General features: G+C 44.2%; 1 protein-coding gene across 1 annotated transcript in view; it reads right to left on the bottom strand.

The window, feature by feature from the left end:
• Window positions 1–22,044, bottom strand: part of LCLAT1 (lysocardiolipin acyltransferase 1) — a 263,583-nt gene that overhangs the window by 203,681 nt on the left and 37,858 nt on the right. The window contains 1 exon segment of the mRNA XM_029593016.1: window positions 7,452–7,598. Within this exon segment, the coding sequence (XP_029448876.1) occupies window positions 7,452–7,598 (147 nt within the window).

Genomic DNA, 22,044 nt, shown 5'->3' with positions numbered 1-22,044 from the left:
CCATTCCAGCCACCAGCAAACTAAGGGGCAAGGTGCCCGGGCTACGTTCATAATCGTCTCAATAGCTACCAGTGCTAAAGTGACCGCCGTGCGAACATCCGGCCTGCCAGGTGCCCTGCACGATCTTCCAGACAGACCCAGCGACGTGAGTGCTCGCGTTTCCGTTAGGAACTTCTAGTTAATTCTGCACTGACTCGGCGGCAGGGTCGCCCATGCTTCCTGCTGGACCTCTAACATTTCATCCATCAGCCCCCAACACCCGTCGATGAATCATTCGAGCACGGCAATGTTAAACGCACGCCGCTAGGTCGTGCTTCTGCCGCGTCTTCCCTTTTGCAACTAAGGATCCTCTGTGATTTCACCAGGCCCTCCCTGAAGTCCATCGCTGTTTAGGCAGCGTTCCATGCATCCTGCACCTCTTACAAGGTAAAACTATTTCCTGAGCACAGTTGTGCTCGAGAGAGTGTATCGGCAGCTGCAGAGACAGGGAGAGAACGTCCTACTCAAACCGGCCCAGAAACCTTTTTTTTCCCCCCTCATCTCTTTAAGGAACACACGGGCAACACAAAACAGTTCAAAGTTTTTCCAAATGTAAAAGTACTCCAATAAATTTTCCCCCAATTTTAACCCCCATCCATATGGAGCTGTGGACATTTGGTGGCCCAGAAATCTTGGTCCTGCCAGGCCATTCCTTCTACCCCCAACTGCCTCCCTGCCACTACTCCTTGGAGCCCTCTCTTCCCTACCACTTGCTTCCCTGGACCACCCCTATCCACGGCCCCGCCTCCTGGCGACCGGCTAGCAGTCCCTTTCACCTCCCTCTCTCGCCCCACCCGTTCTAGCCTCACTCCTCCCACGTCAGCTCCAATCATGCTGGTGGTGGTCCTACTGTTCAGCATGGTCATAGGTCCAGGACAGACTCACTCCCCCTTGGCCCTACCTCCAGCAGCAACGATGCCCAGCCGTTAGGCCGCAGACGCCAACGCGACCAGTAGCAGGTAGGGAGGAATCAGCCTGCTGGAAGCCCAGGGATACTGCTGGGGTGGCACCACAGTGGCTGCTCCTCCCCTCAGGTAGCACCCAGTCTGACCAGTTGCCCCTGCCTGCTGTTACTGAAGACCCTACTTGATTTCCAGTCATTTTGCCTCCCTTTCCTGTTACCACTATATCCTCCTTTGCCTTTAAAGTCAACTTTCCTTTCTCATTTGGTAACACAAAATAAACATTACTAAAATATGTGGGGGGGGGTTTCATTAAACACAACTAAGTTCATTCCTTTCCAGAAATGTAATTTCCGTAACCTGGTAGATTATGTTCCTCAGGCCCTAACAATCAGAAGGCAGTAACCAATGCGAGAGCAGAAGTCATACATCATCTTAACATCCTTTTTGAAGATTCCTGTGGTTACCAAACTGAAAGTCGCCATAGAGTAATTTGTGCCTATTTTCTGTAGCCAGGTTCTGAAACTCAATGGCGTGCTCATCAGGTCGCTCAGGTGTCCGACATGGCAGGAAGGATGGACTCCATCGTCAAGGCTCCAGCGAAGATGCTGGATCCTTCTTTTCATGGTGCGCGCTGGAGGAAAGTAAAGCACTTTTGGATCTTCTAGTAGCTCTGAAAGGTTTTACTTTTCTTTAATTCCACGTCTCCAAGTGGACTAAACACAGCAAGCACAATTCTTTAATTCCCTTCCAAACTGGTGAAGCGATCTCACAGAGAGCAATTTTCATAAAGGATTTGCCCGGGTGAAGCAGCCTTCCTCAAATGCCAGCTAAAAGCACGCAAGCATTCCAGCTAAGGGACAAAGAGGTGTCCATGAGGGTGGGGGGAAGAAAAGAGCCCGCGCACATTCTATATTCAAATGCACATGCATCATTTCTCTCCTTCCCCCCTCCCACACACACACCCACCCTTCCGTCCGTGCACGCAAGCTTGTTAAGGTTCAAGGAAAAAACAGCGGCGATAGATTTTCTTTGAAAATTTGTTAACGCGCCAGAATAGCGTGTGACTACACGGGCTATTTCTGAAAGGGCCCCCCCCCTCCATCCTGAGAGCTAGTTGGAATAGTTTCTGTTTCAACTTAAAATTGGTGGGAAAGGGTTAGTTTGGTATTTGTACTGACAATTCATGAGGTACTAGAATGAGTCAGAAAACAGATTGACACCCACTAGCTTGATAAATGTATATTCACCCCATCTCTGCGGCAATATGTGCTCTAGCTATATCATACTCATGCCGATGTAATACTGTGTGCTGGCCACAGCGCACGGCTCAACACGTGATTGGATGCGTGTTTTGGACGTGGGTCCATAACCAACGATAAAAAACGGAGGTTAGCGTGTCCAAAACGCGCATCCAACTGAGCGCGTGGCTAAAAGCGCTCATCACATGTAAATTTATGTTGATGAGGCTCTTAGCTATTTCTCCCCCAATGCAAAAAAGAAAAAAAGTGCGCCCAACAGTACAAGGGCTTCTGTGCCAGGGAAGCACATTAAAAACAGCGCCACCGCTCAAAAGACAGGATGAGAAGGGGACAAAGCAGCTGCCACCCTCATCCTGGTAGCTGGGCAAGCAACTCCCTTAACTGCTTGGGCAGAGGAAAATAATTTGGTCTCATCCTGGAGAAAAACCTGCAGCCTCGCCGGATGCTGAAGAGCGAACTTGATCCCACGCTGATACAGCTGTGCGCAGGAAGGAGAGAAACTCTTTGCACGCTGCTTGCACTTTATTAGAGAAATCCTGGAAGAGTAGTAATTCAGCATCTGGATGTGTGAGATTTTTCAGATTAGGAAAGGCTTGCAGAATTCTGACCTTATCCATGTAGTTTAAATAGCAGACTGTGACTTGACGGGGCTGCGAATGATTCAGCTCCCCAGCACCTAGCCTGTGCGCATGTTCAACCAAAATAGGCCTCTCAGCCGTGTTAATCCACTTGGGGCCGTTATGCTTTGGGTGTCTCACCATCCCCACAAACAAGTTTAATTCACGGGTGCAGAAGATCAGCGATCAGTTATGCTGCAGTCTCTGACGATCTCAGATGGTTTCAGCAGTCGAGGAGCAGGTAAAATGAAGGAACCCTGCTGGTTCCTAGGGAGCAAGAGGGAGAAGCGTGCGCTCAGGCAGCCGGCATGGACACGCCCCCACTATGCCTAGATTTTAATGGGTTTTTTGGCTTATCTATTTTTGAGATACGTTTGCTTGATATGATTTTATTGTATTTGTTGATTTAGTTTATTTTTGTATTAGTATTATGTTAGTTTTGTGTTTGTGATCTGCTTTGGAGAGGTCAAGAGGCTTCAGAAGGCAGAATATAAATCTGTAAATTAAATTAAATTAAATTAAATTAATGAATGACCTGAAAAAAGAAAGGAGAATAAAAAGGAAATATCATATTGCCTCTGAGACCACACCATGAGTATTGTGGGCAATTCTGGTCACCCCATCCTAAAAAAAAAAAAAAAAGAGAGCGAAACAAAAATGATAAAGGGGATGGAACGTATGCTAATACCAAAGTCTAAGAAGTAAGATGGGAGAATGAGAATGTATAGCAATGAATGATGACAGACTTAATTGGCATCTCAGACACATGGTGGAAGGAGGATAACCAATGGGACAGGGCTAAACCGGGGTACAAATTATATGGCAATGACAGAGTGGAGCATCTCAGTGCGGTATACCACTTTATGTCCGGGATAGCATAGAGTCCAACAGGATAAACATCCTGCATGAGACTAAATGCACAATCAAATTTTTATGGGTAGAAATCTGTTGCGTGTTGGGGAAGAGGATAATAATAGGAGTATACTACCATCCATCTGGCCATGATGGTGAGACGGACAGTGAAATGCTAAGAGAAATAAGGGAAGATAACCAAATTGGTAGTGCAGTAATAATGGGAGATTTCAATTACCCCAATATTGACTGGGTAAATGTAACATCAGGACATGCTAGAGAGATAAAGTTCCTGGATGGAATAAATGACAGTTTTATGGAGCAATTGGTTCAGGAACCGACGAGAGAGGGAGCAATTTTAGATCTAATTCTCAGTGGAGCACAGGATTTGGTGAGAGTGGTGGGGCCGCTCGGCAATAGTGATCATAATATGATCAAATTTGAATTAATGACTGGAAGGGGGATAGTAAGAAAATCCACGGCTCTAGCGCTAAATTTTCAAAACTGAAACTTTGATAAAATGAGAAAAATAGAAAAAAAATGAAAGGTGCAGCTACAAAGGTAAAAAGTGTGCAAGAGGTGTGGTCATTGTTAAAAAATACCATCCTAGAAGCACAGACCAGATGTATTAGACGCATTAAGAAAGGTGGAAGGAAGGCAAAACGATTGCTGGCATGGTTAAAAGGTGAGGTGAAAAAGGCTATTTTAGCCAAAAGTTCATTCAAAAATTGGAAGAAGGATCCAACAGAAGAAAATAGGATAAAGCATACGCATTGGCAAGTTAAATGTAAGACATTGATAAGACAAGCTAAGAGAGAATTTGAAAAAAAGTTGGCCGTAGAGGCAAAAACTCACAATAAAAACATTTTAAAATATATCCAAAGCAGAAAGCCTGTGAGGGAGTTGGTTGGACTGTTAGATGATCAAGGGGTTAAAGGGGCACTTAGAAAAGATAAGGTCATCGCAGAAAGATTAAACAAATTCTTTGTTTCAGTGTTTACTGAAGAGGATGTTGGGGAGGTACCCGTACTGGAGAAGGTTTTCATGGGTGATGATTCAGATCAACTGAACCTGGAAGATGTGGTAGCCTGATTGACAAATTGAAGAGTAATAAATCACCTGGACCGGATAGTATACATCCCAGGGTTCTGAAAGAACTAAAAAATAAAATGTCAGACCTATTTCAATTAATTTGTAACCTATCATTAAAATCATCTGATGTACCTGAAGATTGGAAGATGACGAATGTAACCCCTATATTCAAAAAGGGATCCAGGGGTGATCTGGGAAACTATAGACCGGTGAGCCTGACTTCAGTGCCGGGAAAAATCATGGAAACTGTTATAAAGAATAAAATCACAAAACATTTAGGATAGACATGGTTTGATGGGACAAAGCCAACATGGATTTATCCAAGGGAAGTCTTGCCTCACAAATCTCCTACATTTTTTTTGAAGGAGTGACTAAACATGTGGACAAAAGTGATCCCGTGTGTATTTGGTGTATTTGGATTTTCAGAAGTTGTTCAACAAAGTCCTGCATGAGAGGCTTCTAAGAAAACGTCATGGGACAGGAGGCGATGTCTCTTGTGGATTGCAAGTTGGTTAAAAGACAGGAAACAGAGTAGGAATAAATGTTCAGTTTTCACAGTGGAAAAAGGTAAACAGTGGAGTGCCTCAAGGATCTCTACTTGGACTGGTGCTTTTTAATATATTTATAAATGATCTGGAAAGAGGTACAATGAGTGAGGTGATCAAATTTGCGGATGACAGAAAATTATGCAGAGTAGTTAAATCTCAAGCAGATTGTGATGAATTGCAGGAGGACCTTGCAAGACTGGAAAACTGGGCTTCCAAATGACAGGTGAAATTTAACATGGACAAGTGCAAAGTGATGCATATAGGGAAAAATAACCCTTGCTGTAGTTTCACAATGTTAGGTTCTATCTTAGGAGTTATCACCTAGGAAAGAGATCTAGGCATCATAGTGGATAATACATTGAAATCGTCGGCCCAGTGTGCTGTGACGATCAAAAAAACAAACAATGTTAGGAATTATTAGGAAGGGAATGGAAAATCAAACAGATGATATCATAATGCCTCTGTATCGCTCCATGGTGAGACCACCCTTGAATACTGTGTGCAATTCTGGTCATCACATCTCAAAAAGAATATAGCTACACTGGAGAAAGTGCACAGAAGGGTGACCAAAATGATAAGGGGCATGGAACAGCTGCCCTATGAGGAAAGGCTAAAGAGGTTAGGGTTGTTCAGTTTGAATAAGAGACGACTGAGGGGGGATATGATAGAAGTCTACAAATCATGAAAGGACTTGAACAAGTTAATGTAAATTGGTTATTTATTCTCTCAGACAACAGAAGGACCAGGAGGCACGCCATGAAGTTAGCAAGTAGCGCATGTAAAACAAATCGAAGAAAATTCTTTTTCACTCAGCACATAGTTAAGCTGTGGAATTCATTGCCAGAGGATGTGGTTACAGCAGTTAGTGTAACTGAGTTTAAAAAAGGTTTGGATAAGTTCCTAGAGGATAAATCCATAGACTGCTATTACGGTAATTAATAAGCAGTAGTAACTTGTGATTTATTTAATGTTTGGGTACTTGCCAGGTACTTGTGACTTGGATTGGCCACTGGGTCAGACATACTGGGTCAGACCCTTGGTCTGACCCAGTATGGCATGTTCTTATGTTCTTATGTAATGGCTCTCCTATGAAGAAGCCTACACAGGTCAGGGCTCTTCAGCTTGAAAGAGAGATGGATAAGAGGGACATGATAGAAACTTATAAAATCCGCCGTTGGGAGGAACGGGTAAATAAAGAACAGTTATTTATCCTTTCAAATAATACTAAAACAAGGGGGACGCTCCTTGAAACTAACAACTAACAGGTTTAAAACAAATCACAGAAAGTATTTTTTCACTTGGCGCACAATCAGGCTGTGGAATCTGTTGCAAAAAGGACATGGTCAAAGTGACTCGTGTAGTAGGGTTTAAGAGAGGTCTGGGCAAGTCCCTAGAGGAAAAGTCCATAGCACATTATTAGCCAGGAAGGCTTAAAAAAAAGCCATCATCATCCCTGGGACAGAGTAACAGGGAACAGATCTACTTCTTGGGATCTGTTGGATACTTGTGATCCACACGGGAACAGTCAAGGGATAAGATGCATTTCTTGATGGACCTTCGTCTGACCCAGCATGGCACGTCTTCTGTTCTAACACAGAAATATCTTTTTATTATAATCTTTTTTTTTTTTAATAATCAAGTTCTCAACTATAACAAAACCACTAGGTGCCCTCTCTCTTGGGATAGATGTTTCAGCTGAATTTCCCCTCCTCTTGCACATTAATGTAACAGTGCTGCAGTCTAAAATCTGCCGACATCAAATGTAAGGACAGTGGCTCCATGCAGGAACCAAAGCGTCTTCAAAAAACGTGCAACAAGGAAAGAAGATCTTGATTAGCAATGATGGTGCCTATACTAAGCCTGATGATTGTTTTAAGATGCAAGCTGGCATTGCCCGAGAAAGGGAAGGCAGTCATCCCCAGGGCTTGCATTTTAAAACATTAATTTGCATAATAAACATATCAACCCTACTGAAGGCCTAGTTTGCCAGTACCCTGCTCTACTTTCAAAAGATACATTTAGAAACTTGTTACCACACATCGCTGGCCGATTCCTTGACAATTTCTCATCTATTAACTTCTTTCTTTTGACTCTAAACAGCCCTGGGTTATCCCCCATCCCACCCCGCCCAGAACTAACCTGTGAGATCTGTCCCTTCCGGAAAGATCAGAAGCTGCAGAGGTTCCTTGATGTCACAGAAGTAATCCAGCATGGCTTTGAAGTGGTGCTTGTCCTCTTCCCACTTCCTATGGATGAAGATGAAGGCAGCAACCTGCATTGCCCAACCTAGAACAAACAAGAGATAATCATGCACCCTTTGGCGTTGCCTCTCTGAACCCTACTTTGCAACAGTAACTTTTAGTGCTGTTAAAACGTTAAAACGAGGCCAGCGTTTGCTGGCCTCGTTTTAACCACTTACAGGAAACTGGACTGTCATTTAGACTGGTCAGAGAGTAAGCATAGTAATGATTTGCACTCAGAAAGCTGGTCCGAACCTCCCGAAAAGGAAGGGAGCTCTGCAATTTTACTGCACTGCAATCCAGCATTTGCTATTAAGGAACCTGGTTTAGGTGTTTCGCTCACAAAATTGCAGCACACAGATCAACCAGCTGCTGGGTTTAAAATAACTGCAGTTCATTTTAAGGGCAACTATTGATCCCCACCTTGTTATCTGCCCTCAGTGAACGTGACATGACGCACAACTTAAATCATTCTGACCTTTTAGCATCTGAAGAGCAGAGAAGCAACTTTTACCACCAGAAACGTCACGGTCTTATTTTTTATTTTGTTTCCCAGCTTTCTAAGGTCATGCCGCATGGGCAGGATGACGGAGTTAACTAAAAGTTCTGCTTGGAAAGAAAAAAAAATAAAAAACAAAAAGAGTCTTAGACAAACCATGGTCCTTCAGCATTCCAGAAGTGCACACCTGCCAGTTTCTCTTTCATGCACAAACCGGAGCCTGCTCCGAGAACTCTCTCTGGGCTAGAAATGCAGGATTCTTAACAGGGATGCAACAAGTGTCGTACTGTTCCACGCGAAAGAGGTGGACAGAGGTGCCACACATGACTCTTCAAGAACACATCTAAGGGCAGGTCCCTGGGTGGTCTTCAAGACTCAGGTACAGCACCATCTTTGGTTAATTATCATGTTGGTCTAATAAAAATAATCCTGACTCCCAAAAATCAAGTTTTCCCCAGTACCAGCACTGGTGCATGAACAGTAGGAAACTAAACTAGATTAATAGCTGTTGGCAGAACACTTACAATACTCAGATCTACTGGAGAGGCGACAACTGACTGACAAGTTGATACAAGCCATATTTAATAGCTGCGGTATTGCTCTGAACACCAGAGCTATTAAACTGCTTCTATGCATTTAAATATAGCCCTGCATCCCACATGATGCAGAATTCTGCACACTGCCCCCACTATCCCAGCCTCTGACTCCTACTGTTTCCACTGCCCCTCTCTATACCACAGAGGGGTTACTAGGAAGCAGGTCTGTCTGCAGAACATATTAAGATCTACAAAAAAAAGCAGATATTCCTGATGGAAAAGACAAAGTGAGGCGTGATTTAAGGCAGCTCGAGGAGTGGTTAAGTGCTTGGCAGCTATGATTCAAAGCAAACACAGTGTGTACCCTCATTCATCTGGGATGCAGAAATCCAAGGTAGCAGCACATGATGAGCGGTGAGATACTGATGCGCACCACAGATGGGAGAGATCTCAGGATTGCGTATCAATGCACAAAGGCAGTAGGAATGCTAGGATGCATAAAGAGGCATGGGGCGCACTACTCAGTAATAAGGTGAGCAGGTAACTTATCTGGCTACAGTCAGCAGGATAACGTGCCCTGGGTATTCAGCAGGGTAAACATCCCACTGAATACCTCTGATTAAAAAGAACTTTTAGATTGATCCAAGATGGCTGCCGGGTCCAGACGTGGGTAACAAGGGCTCTGAAGAATAGTGTGTATTTGTGAAGAAAATGCCTCACACCGGGAGAAAACGGAGAGCAAAAGAGAGAGAAACATTGGGAGAATCTACAGAGGGTCGTATCCTGGGCCCCATGGACTCCCACGTCATACAGGAGCAGAAACCAGGAGAAAGCTCGCAGCGTGGAGAGCGGGAGGAAGTAGAAACCGCCTCCACACATGAGCTCCAGACGACCTTATTCCCGGTAATGCGGACTCCCCCAGGAAACCCTGCGGCCCTGCGAGGGGCGAACAGGAGCAATCTCAACCGCTCTAGTGAGAGTGAAACCATCGGAGATTCGTTGTTGTACGATGAAGCCGGCGGGGACGAACAGCAGAGGTTACAGTTTTCGGAAGAGAACGGCCTGAGAGACGCTGAGGGCTGTACGGCACAGCCTCCAACGGAAAGGAAAGTACCTTTAACTTTACCTAAAAAGAAGGAATTAATTAAACCAGATACCTTCTCCCTGGAGAAGATTTGGGAAGCAATACAAACTGTAAATGACAATCTTTTCAGTCAAATAAATCCTTTGGCTTCAGTAATAAATACTACAATGGAGAGAGTGGGAAAATTAGAGAAAGACATGAATATTCAAATGGAAAAATCTGGAAAATTAGAGATAGAATTGAAAAACCTTCAATGTAATATCATAAAAGAAAATTCTGTATTAACGAACCGTTTAGAAAATATGGAAAACCAAATAAAGGGGAGAAATTTACGGTTAATAAATTTTCCCAGAGACCCAATGGTGACCCCACGAGATATGTGGAGGCAATATTTGTTGCAGATATTGAAGATTACAGAGGAAATTCCCCCTACAGCTAAGATGTATTATATACCAACATTTAAAAAAGCTGAGAAGGAAGGAGAAGATTTTCAAATATTAACACCTGTGATATCAAATAAAATGGAAACACCAGTTTTAGATGTAACAAAACTACTGGAAACAACTCAGAGTGAACAAGTAAAGCCAGCTACTCTTATAGTGACGTTTTTACTTGAATCGGATAGAGATTGGATTTTGAGATCATATTTCCGACATACGTCTGAGACTTTTCTTGGTCTGAATGTTGGAATATTCCCCGATTTAACGAGAAGTACCCAGCTACGAAGAAAATTGTTTTTGAAATTGAGACCTTTAGTACAAAAGCTGGGAGCTATGTATATTCTCAAATATCCGTGTAAATGTTGTGTAAAATATAAAAATGTTTTGTACATATTTTTTCAACCGGAGCAGCTGGAGAATTTTCTAAAAAAAGTATTCGTTAGAGATAATAACTTCCTCTCCTGTAATGGAAGGCTAAGTACTTTCATCCCTCAGTTGGATCCGCAAAAAGGAATTCTCCTGTATAGACCTCGGCAATTTCCGTAGGGTAAAATGTTTATTCCTGAGGTTGAGTAATTGGATCTCTCCCTATCACGAGGACTTTAAAGCAGAATGTTAGGGGAAATGAATATTCAGTTTAATTGTAATATGTTTATTGTTTAAAACTGCTATCTACACAAGAATGTATTTCTTGATGTATTTTGGAAAATTAAAAAATTAAAAAAAAAAAAAGAACTTTTAAAGAACAAACATACATTAGAGAGTGGTGGAAGGGCCAGGGGTGAGAGCTTGGGTAAGAGACATGGTCAAGGATTGGGGGAGGCTGATGTCTGTTTTAGGATGGGAAGCTTTAAAGTGACACCTAAAGCGATAAGAGCAAGAGAGGAAGACCACCGGGGAGAAAGGATGGGCCGAACTCAGTCCTTATCTTACCACAAGTGCCGGCAAATCAAGCTGCAGACAGCATACGATCACAAAGCTTTGCACACAAGTATCTGTGTCTCAGAGGCACACGTATGTATGTACGTAGGCTTCTGTAGACCTAAGGGGAAACACCGCATGAAAGCTTAAGCATTCTCTCTGGAATTCCTACGGCACAAGAAGCCAAGGTCTGTAAACTGAAGGGCACATCCTCCCGGGGTGGGAGGGAGGGGCAGCGGGAGATGACAGGAGGCTTGGACGGCAGCTTGCAAAGACCAGAAGAGCTCACCCCACTGCTGCAGCGGGGCAAGAGGGTGGTTAAGGAAGGGGCTGTTTCGCTGTGGTGGCCGGGGGGGGGGGGGGGGGCGCAGTGGGGCAGCCACCTCTGCTGCGACGGACCCAGGCACCCTCAGGCCCCTCTCTGAGAGAACTCCTGCTGCTGGGGGGTCACGGCCCAGGGAGGGAGATCACGGGAAGTGAGGTGAGAGGAGGAGGGGAATGGGCTGAGGGGGCCAGAGAGAGGGAGGGGATGGAGGGGACTGAGAGAGAGGGAGAGTAAAGACAAAAGAGAGGAAGTTAAAACAAACCACGAAAAATGAAACAGATGAGCAAACTAAAAAAAATTACAAAAATAAACAGAAAAAACAAAATAAAAGAAAGCAGGAAAAAAATTAAGCGGGGGTGGGATAGGGCAGATTTTTTCCTTCAGATCCTATAAAAATTTCTGAAATGTTTTCCACGCCAGACAGCGTGCGCCGTGTTCTCTCTGCTTGTGGTCCATGGCGTGGCGCGGGGGGTGTATCTGTCTTATGTCGAGCTGGGTGCAGTGCGTATGCGCCTCTGTGCGTGCCAGGATAGGCCGGGTCTGCATGCGTGCGCGGCAGCGTTTGCTCCTTTCAGCAGCCACAGCCCAACTGGTTGGTGAGAGACTGACACCAGCCCAGGAATCTAGGATAAGCCTCCTCTTACGTGCGCCTTCCTCCTTGCGTGTATATATATAAAATGTAACCTAACTTAGGGAGCCCCAACTGCACGTATATGGGTGGCGGGGAGTTAAAAGGTTTGCTCGGCCCTGTCTTAAGCAGTATTCCTAGCCTCCCACGACTATGTGGCTGCAGGAGAAACCGCATAATAAATCGACAGCGTTTCAATTCACTGAAGCCTTGACGACTGGCACTACTTCAAGTTTGGAACAATTCAACTCATTCCTGTATCCGCTACAGCGCGTCCAACATAAGTGCACGCGTCTGTCTGTGTAGTTAACAACATGAGAAACTGCGGATGTGGAGGGCATTTTCAGCATTGTATCAGCTCACGTACTCGTAAAAAGCTCAGACTTTCTCCGGAAAATGTAAAAAGGATGGCTGCACTATTTCAATTCAAAACAAAACTGACATTTCACAGTTAAACATTTGTAACATGTCTTAACTGGATGGATTATTGATTTTTGTACTTGGCACATTTCTTACTTGTATATAGAAGGATTATGTGAAATATAGGGGAAAAAACTAAAAGGCATTTTTATTTGTCCAGGCCTACACTTGCATTAGGACATTTAGGAGCGAACTTTCACAGGAGTTACGCAGGTAAAAAATAGGATATATCAGAGCAATTTTCAAAAAGCCCCATTTACGCACGTGAAACCTTTTGAAAATCCAAGCCTATGGGAGTGAATTTTCAAAGGAGCTACGCACGGAAAAGTAGCAACCTTCTAAAGCCCACTTACAGGCTTAAATCCTTTGGAAAAATACCTTCTTACATGTGTAAAGGTTAGCGTGTACGTGCAGAAGTAGCTTCTAAATAAAAAAAATTACGCGTGTGCATTCACTTTGGCGCCCACGTATACACCTGGGGCGAACACGCACGTGTAAATTGCTAGTTTACACCTGCTAATTGTCCGGCGTAAGTGATACTAAACGTGTTTATTGTGCAGCACTGACTGGATGGGAGGGCTGGGTGAACTGGGGGGGAGGGGGGGGGGAGGAGTTCAGGCCGAAGAGCCAGGAAGTTCTCGTTGACCTGGAAAGGACTGGGTGAGCTGATAATTTATGGTTAATTTCATTCACGCACACATTTTAAAATCGGCCGACTTACGTGAGTAAGCCCTACTTTACTTTCACACATCAAATACAGGCGCGCGTACTTTTAAAATAAGTAGGAAATGCGCGTGCGCGGTCAATCCATTGATATACGTGGCTGTACGTAATCACGCGCAAGCCCATATACATCCATATGCTGCGGGGTACATATGCACATATTTTATAAAAGATGCATATATAATACATGTGGGTTATAAAATAAAAGTTATGCATGGACTTATAGTTACAAATGGTGTTGCTGCGCATATTTGTTTTAAAGTTATCCTTCCTGAGTTTTAATTCAGGATTTAATTTTATGCTGTTTGCTTTACTGGTTTGTCATTTCTACGAATGTGAATTTTGTACCCTGCATCTAACAGTGGAAACCGCAGAACAGAAGATGCAAATAAATCAATAAATAGAAATGAAAACTGAGGTCGTCATTTTTAAAACGTTTTTACACACAAATGGGCTTTTGAAAATTGCTTTAACTCACCCCACTCCTTTGAAATTGTAATAAATTTTCAGAAAAAAAACCCTTTATGCATGTAAATGGGCTTTTGAAAATTGCTATAATATATGCTACTTTTATGCATGTAAATCCTTTTCCAAATCACCTCCAATGTAAATGGGTTCCAATTAAAAATTGACTTTTTTTTTGCATATAGTCAGAGGTGTGAACTTTATGCACAAATATGAACATTTGTCACATAACTGCTGAATTTTGAAAGATCTGCCGCAGGAAACCAAATGGTCTGCTGATACATGACAGCGCTAAAAGTAATGAGGATAAACAACTTCCTGCAAAGGGTGCAGCCCCGCGGGACTCCATGCTCATTTTTCAAAAGTGAAACTCCTCCCCGAGTTGCCCTTTGAAAATGTGGTCAGTGGGCGGATCGCGGGTGCAATGTTACCCAACACACCGTTGCGCCTGCATGGGAGCCAACACAACGTCACCTGCTGGAAATGACGCAAGGGGAAGGGATGCACTGTGAACGAGGGTGCTCTTTTTTCTATGGTGGGGGACTGTAGTCTGCCTCTGATTTTACACAAGTAAAACACGAATTTACTCGCATAAATTGGTTTAAGCATTGTCCTTCAATATGGAGAAACCCTATCAGCATAGATCACCACAGAAACTGCCCAGAAGTATGTCTTGAGCTCTAAAAATACAAGGGGGCTTTGTGTGTCCCCTTAAACCATCAAACGTTCAGCAATGATTTAGCTCCACGTAAGGAGCTATAGAAACACCAACATCGCCAAACGGACCCAACGGTTGGGCAGCAACTAAACAGCCTTATTCAAGGTTTAAAAGGACCCTGTGTTGGAAGTGCAGCCTGGTGACCATCTGGTGAGGTCCTGGAGACATAAGACATGCAGATATGACGTCCCTTATGAAGTGTACAGAGCATGGAACAGTGGTGCACCTTGTGCTCACGCTGAAAAAGCGTACACAGGCACCAGGCACTGCTTCGTTTTGACACTGCCGGTGCTTTTGTGATGGAAGCTGAGCTGGCGACAGTCAGTACAACCCCATCGGCCAGAAATAGATCTGCTGCATCACTCTCTTCCAATTCCCAAGCGATGCCTCCTGTCCTAAAAACAAGCAACAAATGTATTCAGCGTTTCCTGGAAGTTTATTTAAAGATGTTGTGGAAAACAGTTTTTTTCTCACAGCACTGACTGGCGCAATGCCAGCACCGCTGATCATTCCAGACACTCAGCGTGTTGATCCTGCCAGCGTTTGCTTTTCCTAGGCTCGCTTCACCCATATTTGGGGGGGCTTAGGAAAATATGTGTGTCAGAAAGGCATTTCAGTGACTTTGGCAAATAAAAATCACCACATTCCAAGTTAAAAAGAAAACATAAAAGGCGTCTCAATGGCCTTCTGCAACTCAGAAAGGTTGCATAAACCACTCTTTGAAGCCAAACTTTCAAAGCACTTCAGCTGCATTCAAATTTATTAACGTGCCTAGATTGCGCTTTTTAAAGAAACCCCCTCCACTGGCCAGCTAAAATTACGCACGCGGTCTCCCGTCACGCATTCATTTTTAGCCGGTTCGCAAGGGGGCATTGCCTGGGACACGTTTTGGACAGGAGAGGAAAAAAAAGCAGCACGCATGCATGACATTTACAAAAGGTAGGCTGCTATCTTACCGGCCTCGGCGGCTTTTAGCACATGCTCGTTATGCTAATAAGCAACCTGGGTGGTTTCTCTTTCAAAACTGGCACAAAGTCCACACACTAAAAGCACCCACGCAGTTTGTAACCACCTGGGCTATTTGAAAATTGCCTCCCGAAGGCCTCTGCTCCGAACAGCGCAATTACTTGGTCCCGTTTCGATATTTTATAGGCTTTTTGCCCTTCAGAGGGCAGCTAAGTTGCCACCGCACTGTCGCCGGTGATCCAGAGAAGGGCTCGAAGGAATATTTCCGTAAGTTAAAATACAGAGGGGATTAGTTGGAAAGGTTTAGCTGCTGGCAGAGGAGACCAAGATCTGCAGCGGACGGGGGAACGGGTAAAACGAGGAGCAGTCTAAGGAACACTGAGGAGCGGGATCCAGTGAACAGAAGATACGACTCAAGCCAAAAAGAGGACAGCAGCGGGCGCTGGCACCGCAGAAACCCGAGAGGGCGGGACGTGAGCACAGGCTGGCTTATCTTACCGTCAGGAAGTGAAATCGTGGCCATCGCATCAAGCACTTGAGCCACTGGAGGCACAAGTGCTGAGATTCCTCTATATTTATTTTTTTATTTATTTATTTAACTTTTTTATATACCAACATTCAAGACAGTGGTCCCATCATGCTGGTTCACAAGAAACAGGGGTGTAATTATAATAAACTTTACCATTTAAACAATAGTGCAGAAAAGCAGTTACATATAACAAGGAAAACAATAACTTGGAATGAGAAGGGAAATGAAGATCAGATAGTTATATATAAGTATAAATAACATTGTAAGAGGTGGCTATTAACGCTAATGCTAGCGGAGCGTGTTGAAAGAAGGAAGTTAGATGGAATTGGAGTTAGGAGCTCAGAGACTGCTGCCACTCTGGGGGTGGGGGGTAGTCAAAGCTGGCCAGGTAAGTAACCAGTATGCAACACAGAGCTGATGACCCCGTTTCAAATGAGGTATGAGCATTCACGACAGAACTAAGAGCGAAATCGGTTACTAATAGATATTTATTTTCATTTGCTTAATGATGAGTTATTAAAATTCGCTGAATTGCATTTATGAAAGTGCATTAATCTGCAGGCCGTAAAGGTGAAGCAATGCAATAAAATCAATAAATAGAATAAGGGGGCGAGACACTGCCAGGCAGCGCGTGGGAGTCAGGTCTCAAGGCATGCTAAGATGCACAGGAAGAAAAAAGGAGGCAGCAGTGCCTTCCTTGTACAAGTTACTGACGAGACCTCACCTGGAATACTGAGTCCAGATCTGGAGGCCAAGTCTCCAAAAGGGCATAGACTCAGAGACCAGATAAGGGCTACCGAATGGAGCGCCACTAGCCCTCTGAAACGACACCTAAATATGTATATCACATAGATGAGGGGGACGAGACAGGATATGAGAGAGATATGCCAATACCTCAAAAGTCAAAAAGCACGCACAATAAGGAGATGCTTGAACAAAAACGGGCTGCATGGTAGAGTTGCCAGAAAAAAAAGCCATTGCTGCACCAGCATCACAAAACAGCCCGCTTACAATATGCCAAACAGCACCTAGAGAAGTGGAGTGATGAGACCCAATTTGAACTTTATGGTCACTACCATTACTGCTATGACAGTAACTTTGAAACAGCCACGCGGGCGCACATGTACGAGCGTAGGCCGGCTTGCACCAATGGACACGGCCATTTTACAGATATACACGCGTGTGTTATAAATTCGGCTGTACACACGTACACTCAATTTTATATAGATGCGCGCAAATGCCGCGTCTACCGCGTAAGTGGGAGGGGATTTTATAAGGGGTGCGCACCGAAGCTACTAATCCTTTCCCCAGTTCGTTCCCAGATTGCCCAGTGTAGGGATAGGGACCTTCCTACCCTCCTCCCCAGTTTTAAAGGCTCCGTTCTCCCCTGTCAGACCTGATCTTAAAACCCCACTGACCAGTCCAGATTTTTAAAACTTTTTTTTTTACTTATATCCCAGCCATAGCAGAAGTAAAGTTATGCGGTAGGGACTCCTGGCACATGCTTGTGCACGTATTTATGCACACATCCCTTGGTCTTCCCCAACACACCCATGCCATGCCCTTTTTGGAAAATGTTGATGTGTGTGCGTGCTGGAAGACACTCGCGTGCTCAGGCGCTTCTTAAAATCAGCACGGCGCATGCTGGTTCGAGACACACACATCTCTCCAGGCTTTAGTGCGTGTACGGCTTTTAAAATTCACCTTTATATTCGGAGAGGAAGCATGAGGTGGATCTCTGCTGTTTTTTTTGGGGGGGGGGAGGGGGGGAGCTACAGCTGCACAAGGAATTTAGACAAAACTGATGGCAGGATGAATGCAGCATTTTATTAGAAAATATCGGAGGAGAATTTGCATTCATCAGCCAGGAAGCTGCGCATGGGGCGCACTTGGACTTTCCAACAGGACAATGATCCGAAACATAAAGATAAGTTGACCCTTCGGTGGTTGTGGCAGAAGAAAGTGAAGGTTCTGGAGTGGCCATCACAGCCTCCTGACCTCAACATTACTGAGCCACTGTGGGGAGACCTCAAACAAGCAGCTCATGCTGGACAACCCAAGAATTTACAGGATCTGGAGGCTTTTCACCAAGAGGAATGGGCAGCTTTACCCCATGAGAAAATAAAGGGTCTCATTCACAACTATCACTAAAGACTGCAAGCAGTCACTGATGCAAAAGGGGGCAATGCACGATATTAAGAACTAAGGGGAGGGAAACGTTTGAACAGGACCGATTCGTTACTTCCTTTATTGCTGTGGTTTGTTTAGTGATTGTGCTATTCTATGATGCATAAAATAGTTTAATTTGAAACACATTAAAAATAAGACATGTTTTGTCTGATCACTCATGTTTTCTTAAATTGCTACACATCTTACAGATTCTGCCAGGGGTTTGTAAACTTATGAGCACCACTTGTAAATCCAGTCACCTATGTTGCTGTCATAGAATGGCTAGGCCTCCCTCTAGGAGCCGTGGACACTACCTCGGCAGCAAGGGAAGCAAAAGACCTGAGCAGGGATCATAGTTGGGTCCTCCGCCTGCATAGCAGAGAGTGCATGTGTATATTTTATATACAGTGCGGATTTCCCTTCCCTCTTTCCTCATACCCAGCATGGGCTTTTCACTCCTTCCCTACCACTAACCTCTAGAGCAAGGCTACAAAAGAGTGATTAAATCATTTGCAACCAATCATTCAGAGAAAATAAGTCCAAAGTGGCTCCTAAGTGTGATAGACTCTTTTTTTTCCCCACCAACACAGTGCATGTCTTCAGTTTGCTGCTATTTTGATGACACAGTTAATCCAAAATTTTCCTGCAGTGACAGGCAGCGATACAATTAATACAAAAATCACAGAGAAATGAAGTTATGCATGCAATCAGCCTTCTGGAAATGATGATTTGTGACGCGGGTAACAAGCAGAGCTAATTCTCCATGCTGAAGAATAACATGTAATTAAAACGTAATTTAGGAGAGAAAGAAAAACATTAATGGATGATACTAAATTTTTCAAGTTAGACATTTGAGTTGGATTTAGTTGCTTCAAACAAAATACACATTTAATTACTTAATTTCAAATGCAAAATTATGATTAAACTGATGGAAAGGATTATGTGCAAAACTGACTATTTAAAACCAGGGCGTCCCAAACCTGTCCTGGTGACCTCACAGCTGGACAGATTTTCAGAATATCCACAGTATGCATCAAATAAATTTGCACAGACAGAATTTCCAAAGCATGCAAATTTCTCTCATGCATATGGACTGTGGATATACTAAAAACCCGACTGGACACAGGGTCCCCTAGTATAGGTTTGGGAAGCTCGGGATTAAATTCGGTTTATAGACAAATCAGCAATGTCCAACTTGTAAATAAAGGGCCCAGAGTGCCATTTGAGGTTGTAGAGGTACACGTAGCTATTTCAGGAGTAAAATATATATTTAGGAATGTAGTTACAATTAAATTGTTAGTTTGCAGATAATAAATGTCCTTTTAAATTTCTTGAACCAGGCTCCATATACACTGATGCAATCCCTGCACACAGGAGTTGTGAATTATGTATTGCAGATGTAGGCATAAAAACCTGGCTTTTTTTAAATGTTGGATTTAGGTCACGTTGAGTTATAGTCAGGCAACTGGGCTAACTGGATGGCATTTTTTTTTCCTTCAAACTATTTTCTCGTGTGATCTAAGCAGATGCAAAAATATAAATTTCCCAAATGCCCAGATTTGCTTTATAAGAACAATGACAAAAACTCTTAAAATCTACCTTTAAGGGGGGGGGCGCTGTTGTACGCTGATGAAGGTGGGCGCATGCTAGTGTAGCTCCGCTTGCCTGAGACCCTAATTTGTTGAAAAACCCCCGATATCATTGTGATTTGCCCACGGATTTTTGGATATAACTTCGGTGCACTGAGGGGTGGAAAAATTCACAACTTGTGATCCCAGAGTGTTTTTGATACCGGCTTCATGACCACGTGGCATACACGCAGTGACCTAGTGCGGCCTGTTAAGGATTTCTACTGCAAGACGACAAAATCTGCCTCTGGGGCAGTTGCTGGTGACCACGTTGAAGAGGGCTCTTCTGTTCCGGCAGAGGCTGCCTCGATGGGACAAATCTTACAGGAATTAAGAGAACTATGCACAGTCATGACCCAAGATCTGGGCGCCATACGGGCTTCTATAGAAGAGCTTAAAGAATGAACAGAGATGGTAGGCCCAAAAATCGAAGAGCTGGCGAACCGAGTCTCTGGGAGTCCACTGCAGCTAATTCACTCATGGCGCTCAAAAAACAAGTAAAATACCTAGAAGACAAGGTAATTGACCTGGAGGACTGGTCTTGCCGTGGTAACATCAAGGTGATTGGGATCCCCAAGCGGGCAGAGGGCTGCGATCCGTGGAGGTTTCTTGTAACGCTCCTCCGAGAATTGTTTAACCCGGGAGAACTCGATCCGCAATTGCTTAATGACAGAGGACACAGAGTGTCGGGCCAGGGATCGCAAAACAACAACCGCCTGCGTGCATTCATTATTAAAATGAATTACTATCAAGCTAAGGAATGGGTATTGAGGCATGCGCAGGAATTGAAGCCTCTTACTTATCGCAGCAACCATGTTGCAGTATACCCTAATTATAGCGGCGCCACCCAGAGATGTAGAGATGAATTTTGGGGGGTTAACAAGCGGTTACACAACCGGAAGTTTCGATTTTGACTAATTTACCCGGCATGGCTACTTGTGTGGGTAGACGCCACCTGGAAACCATTTGGCTCACCAGGAGCTGTGACAGCATTTCTGGAGGCATGTGGAGGGAAAAATGGCGCCGATCAACAACCCATATCTAATGGCAGCACACAACCTCAGGAAAAGTCGGGATCGCACGGCGCCACACAGGGAAGGGCTGAGCTCAGTCCCTGCTCCCCTGCTAGTGGAAGTGGTAGGCCAAGTAAAAAAATCAGTGGCCGCCTCTCTCTGCATGCTCTGGCTTGCACACAGTGGCCCTCAGCAGAGCTTGGCGTCGCAATATGGAAGAGACTGCTAGAGACAAACGCCATGGGTCGGAGCCTGAGGATCGAGGCAAGGCAGAGTGAGAAATATGCGTATGGTGGCCAGTGATGTTAACATCCTTACTAGCAGACTGCTCTCTACACCTCTCGATAAGTGCCTTCTAGGCCCTTGCAACGGCAAATCCCAATATCCTTTCATGTTGAACCTTTTAGAGGTGCTTTGGGTGTTAAAGAGGGTGGGAATTTTTCATGGGTTCAATGTTCTGTATGGTTTCTAGGGAGTTTTCAAGACATTAGAACATAAGAACATAAGAAATTGCCATGCTGTGTCAGACCAAGGGTCCATCAAGCCCAGCATCCTGTTTCCAACAGAGGCCAAACCAGGCCACAAGAACCTGGCAAGTACCCAAACACCAAGAAGATCCCATGCTACTGATGCAATTATTAGCAGTGGCTATTCCCTAAGTCAACTTGATTAATAGCAGTTAATGGACTTCTCCTCCAAGAACTTATCCAAACCTTTTTTGAACCCAACTGCACTAACCACATCCTCTGGCAACAAATTCCAGAGCTTAATTTTACGTTGAGTGAAAAAGAATTTTCTCCGATTAGCAGAGGGTCCATTGTAGTATGCTTCCACCTGGGTATAGGGGGGCGGCATAGGAGGTTGGAAGGATACATTTCAATATTTTCTTTCCTTGCTATATATGTCCTAACATCAGTTGGACAGAGCCCTCATTTGGACAACGATACACGAGAAGTGGCAAACTGTCAAGTCTGTCTTCCCTGGCTCTTTGGATGGGACTCTGAACTTGGAAGGACTGGGTCTAGTTTTCTGGAACATTGCAGTAGTTGGCCTGAAGACATACCTGGCAATTACATCTATAATTTTGAGACTTTTTTCAATTTTCCATAACTTATTTGTGTTTCAGGTGTGGATGTTGATTCATCTAAGGGCTGGGTTTGGAAATTGGGATTGGTTCTATTGTGGACCAGGGGAGGGTTGGTGAGAGGGTGGTATAACGGCTCATGCAATATAGCTTGGAGTTTTGAGAGATTAGTTAAGGGTTTCTGGTATTGAGAGTTTAGCAAGGATAGGATTTTGAATAAAGCTGGCCTAAGAAGCAGAAGATGGGGTGGAGTTTGGGGGATAAACGCTTTCCGCTTCTTTTTACAACGGGCTACGCAACTTACAGTGTTTTGGGCTTTTGGGTTTTTGTCTTAATGGATGAGG

The sequence above is a fragment of the Rhinatrema bivittatum genome, chromosome 3, assembly GCF_901001135.1.
Source record: "Rhinatrema bivittatum chromosome 3, aRhiBiv1.1, whole genome shotgun sequence".
Taxonomy (NCBI): Eukaryota; Metazoa; Chordata; class Amphibia; order Gymnophiona; family Rhinatrematidae; genus Rhinatrema; species Rhinatrema bivittatum.
The sequence above is the reverse complement of the archived record's forward strand: the minus strand, read 5'-3'. Positions and strand labels throughout refer to the sequence as shown.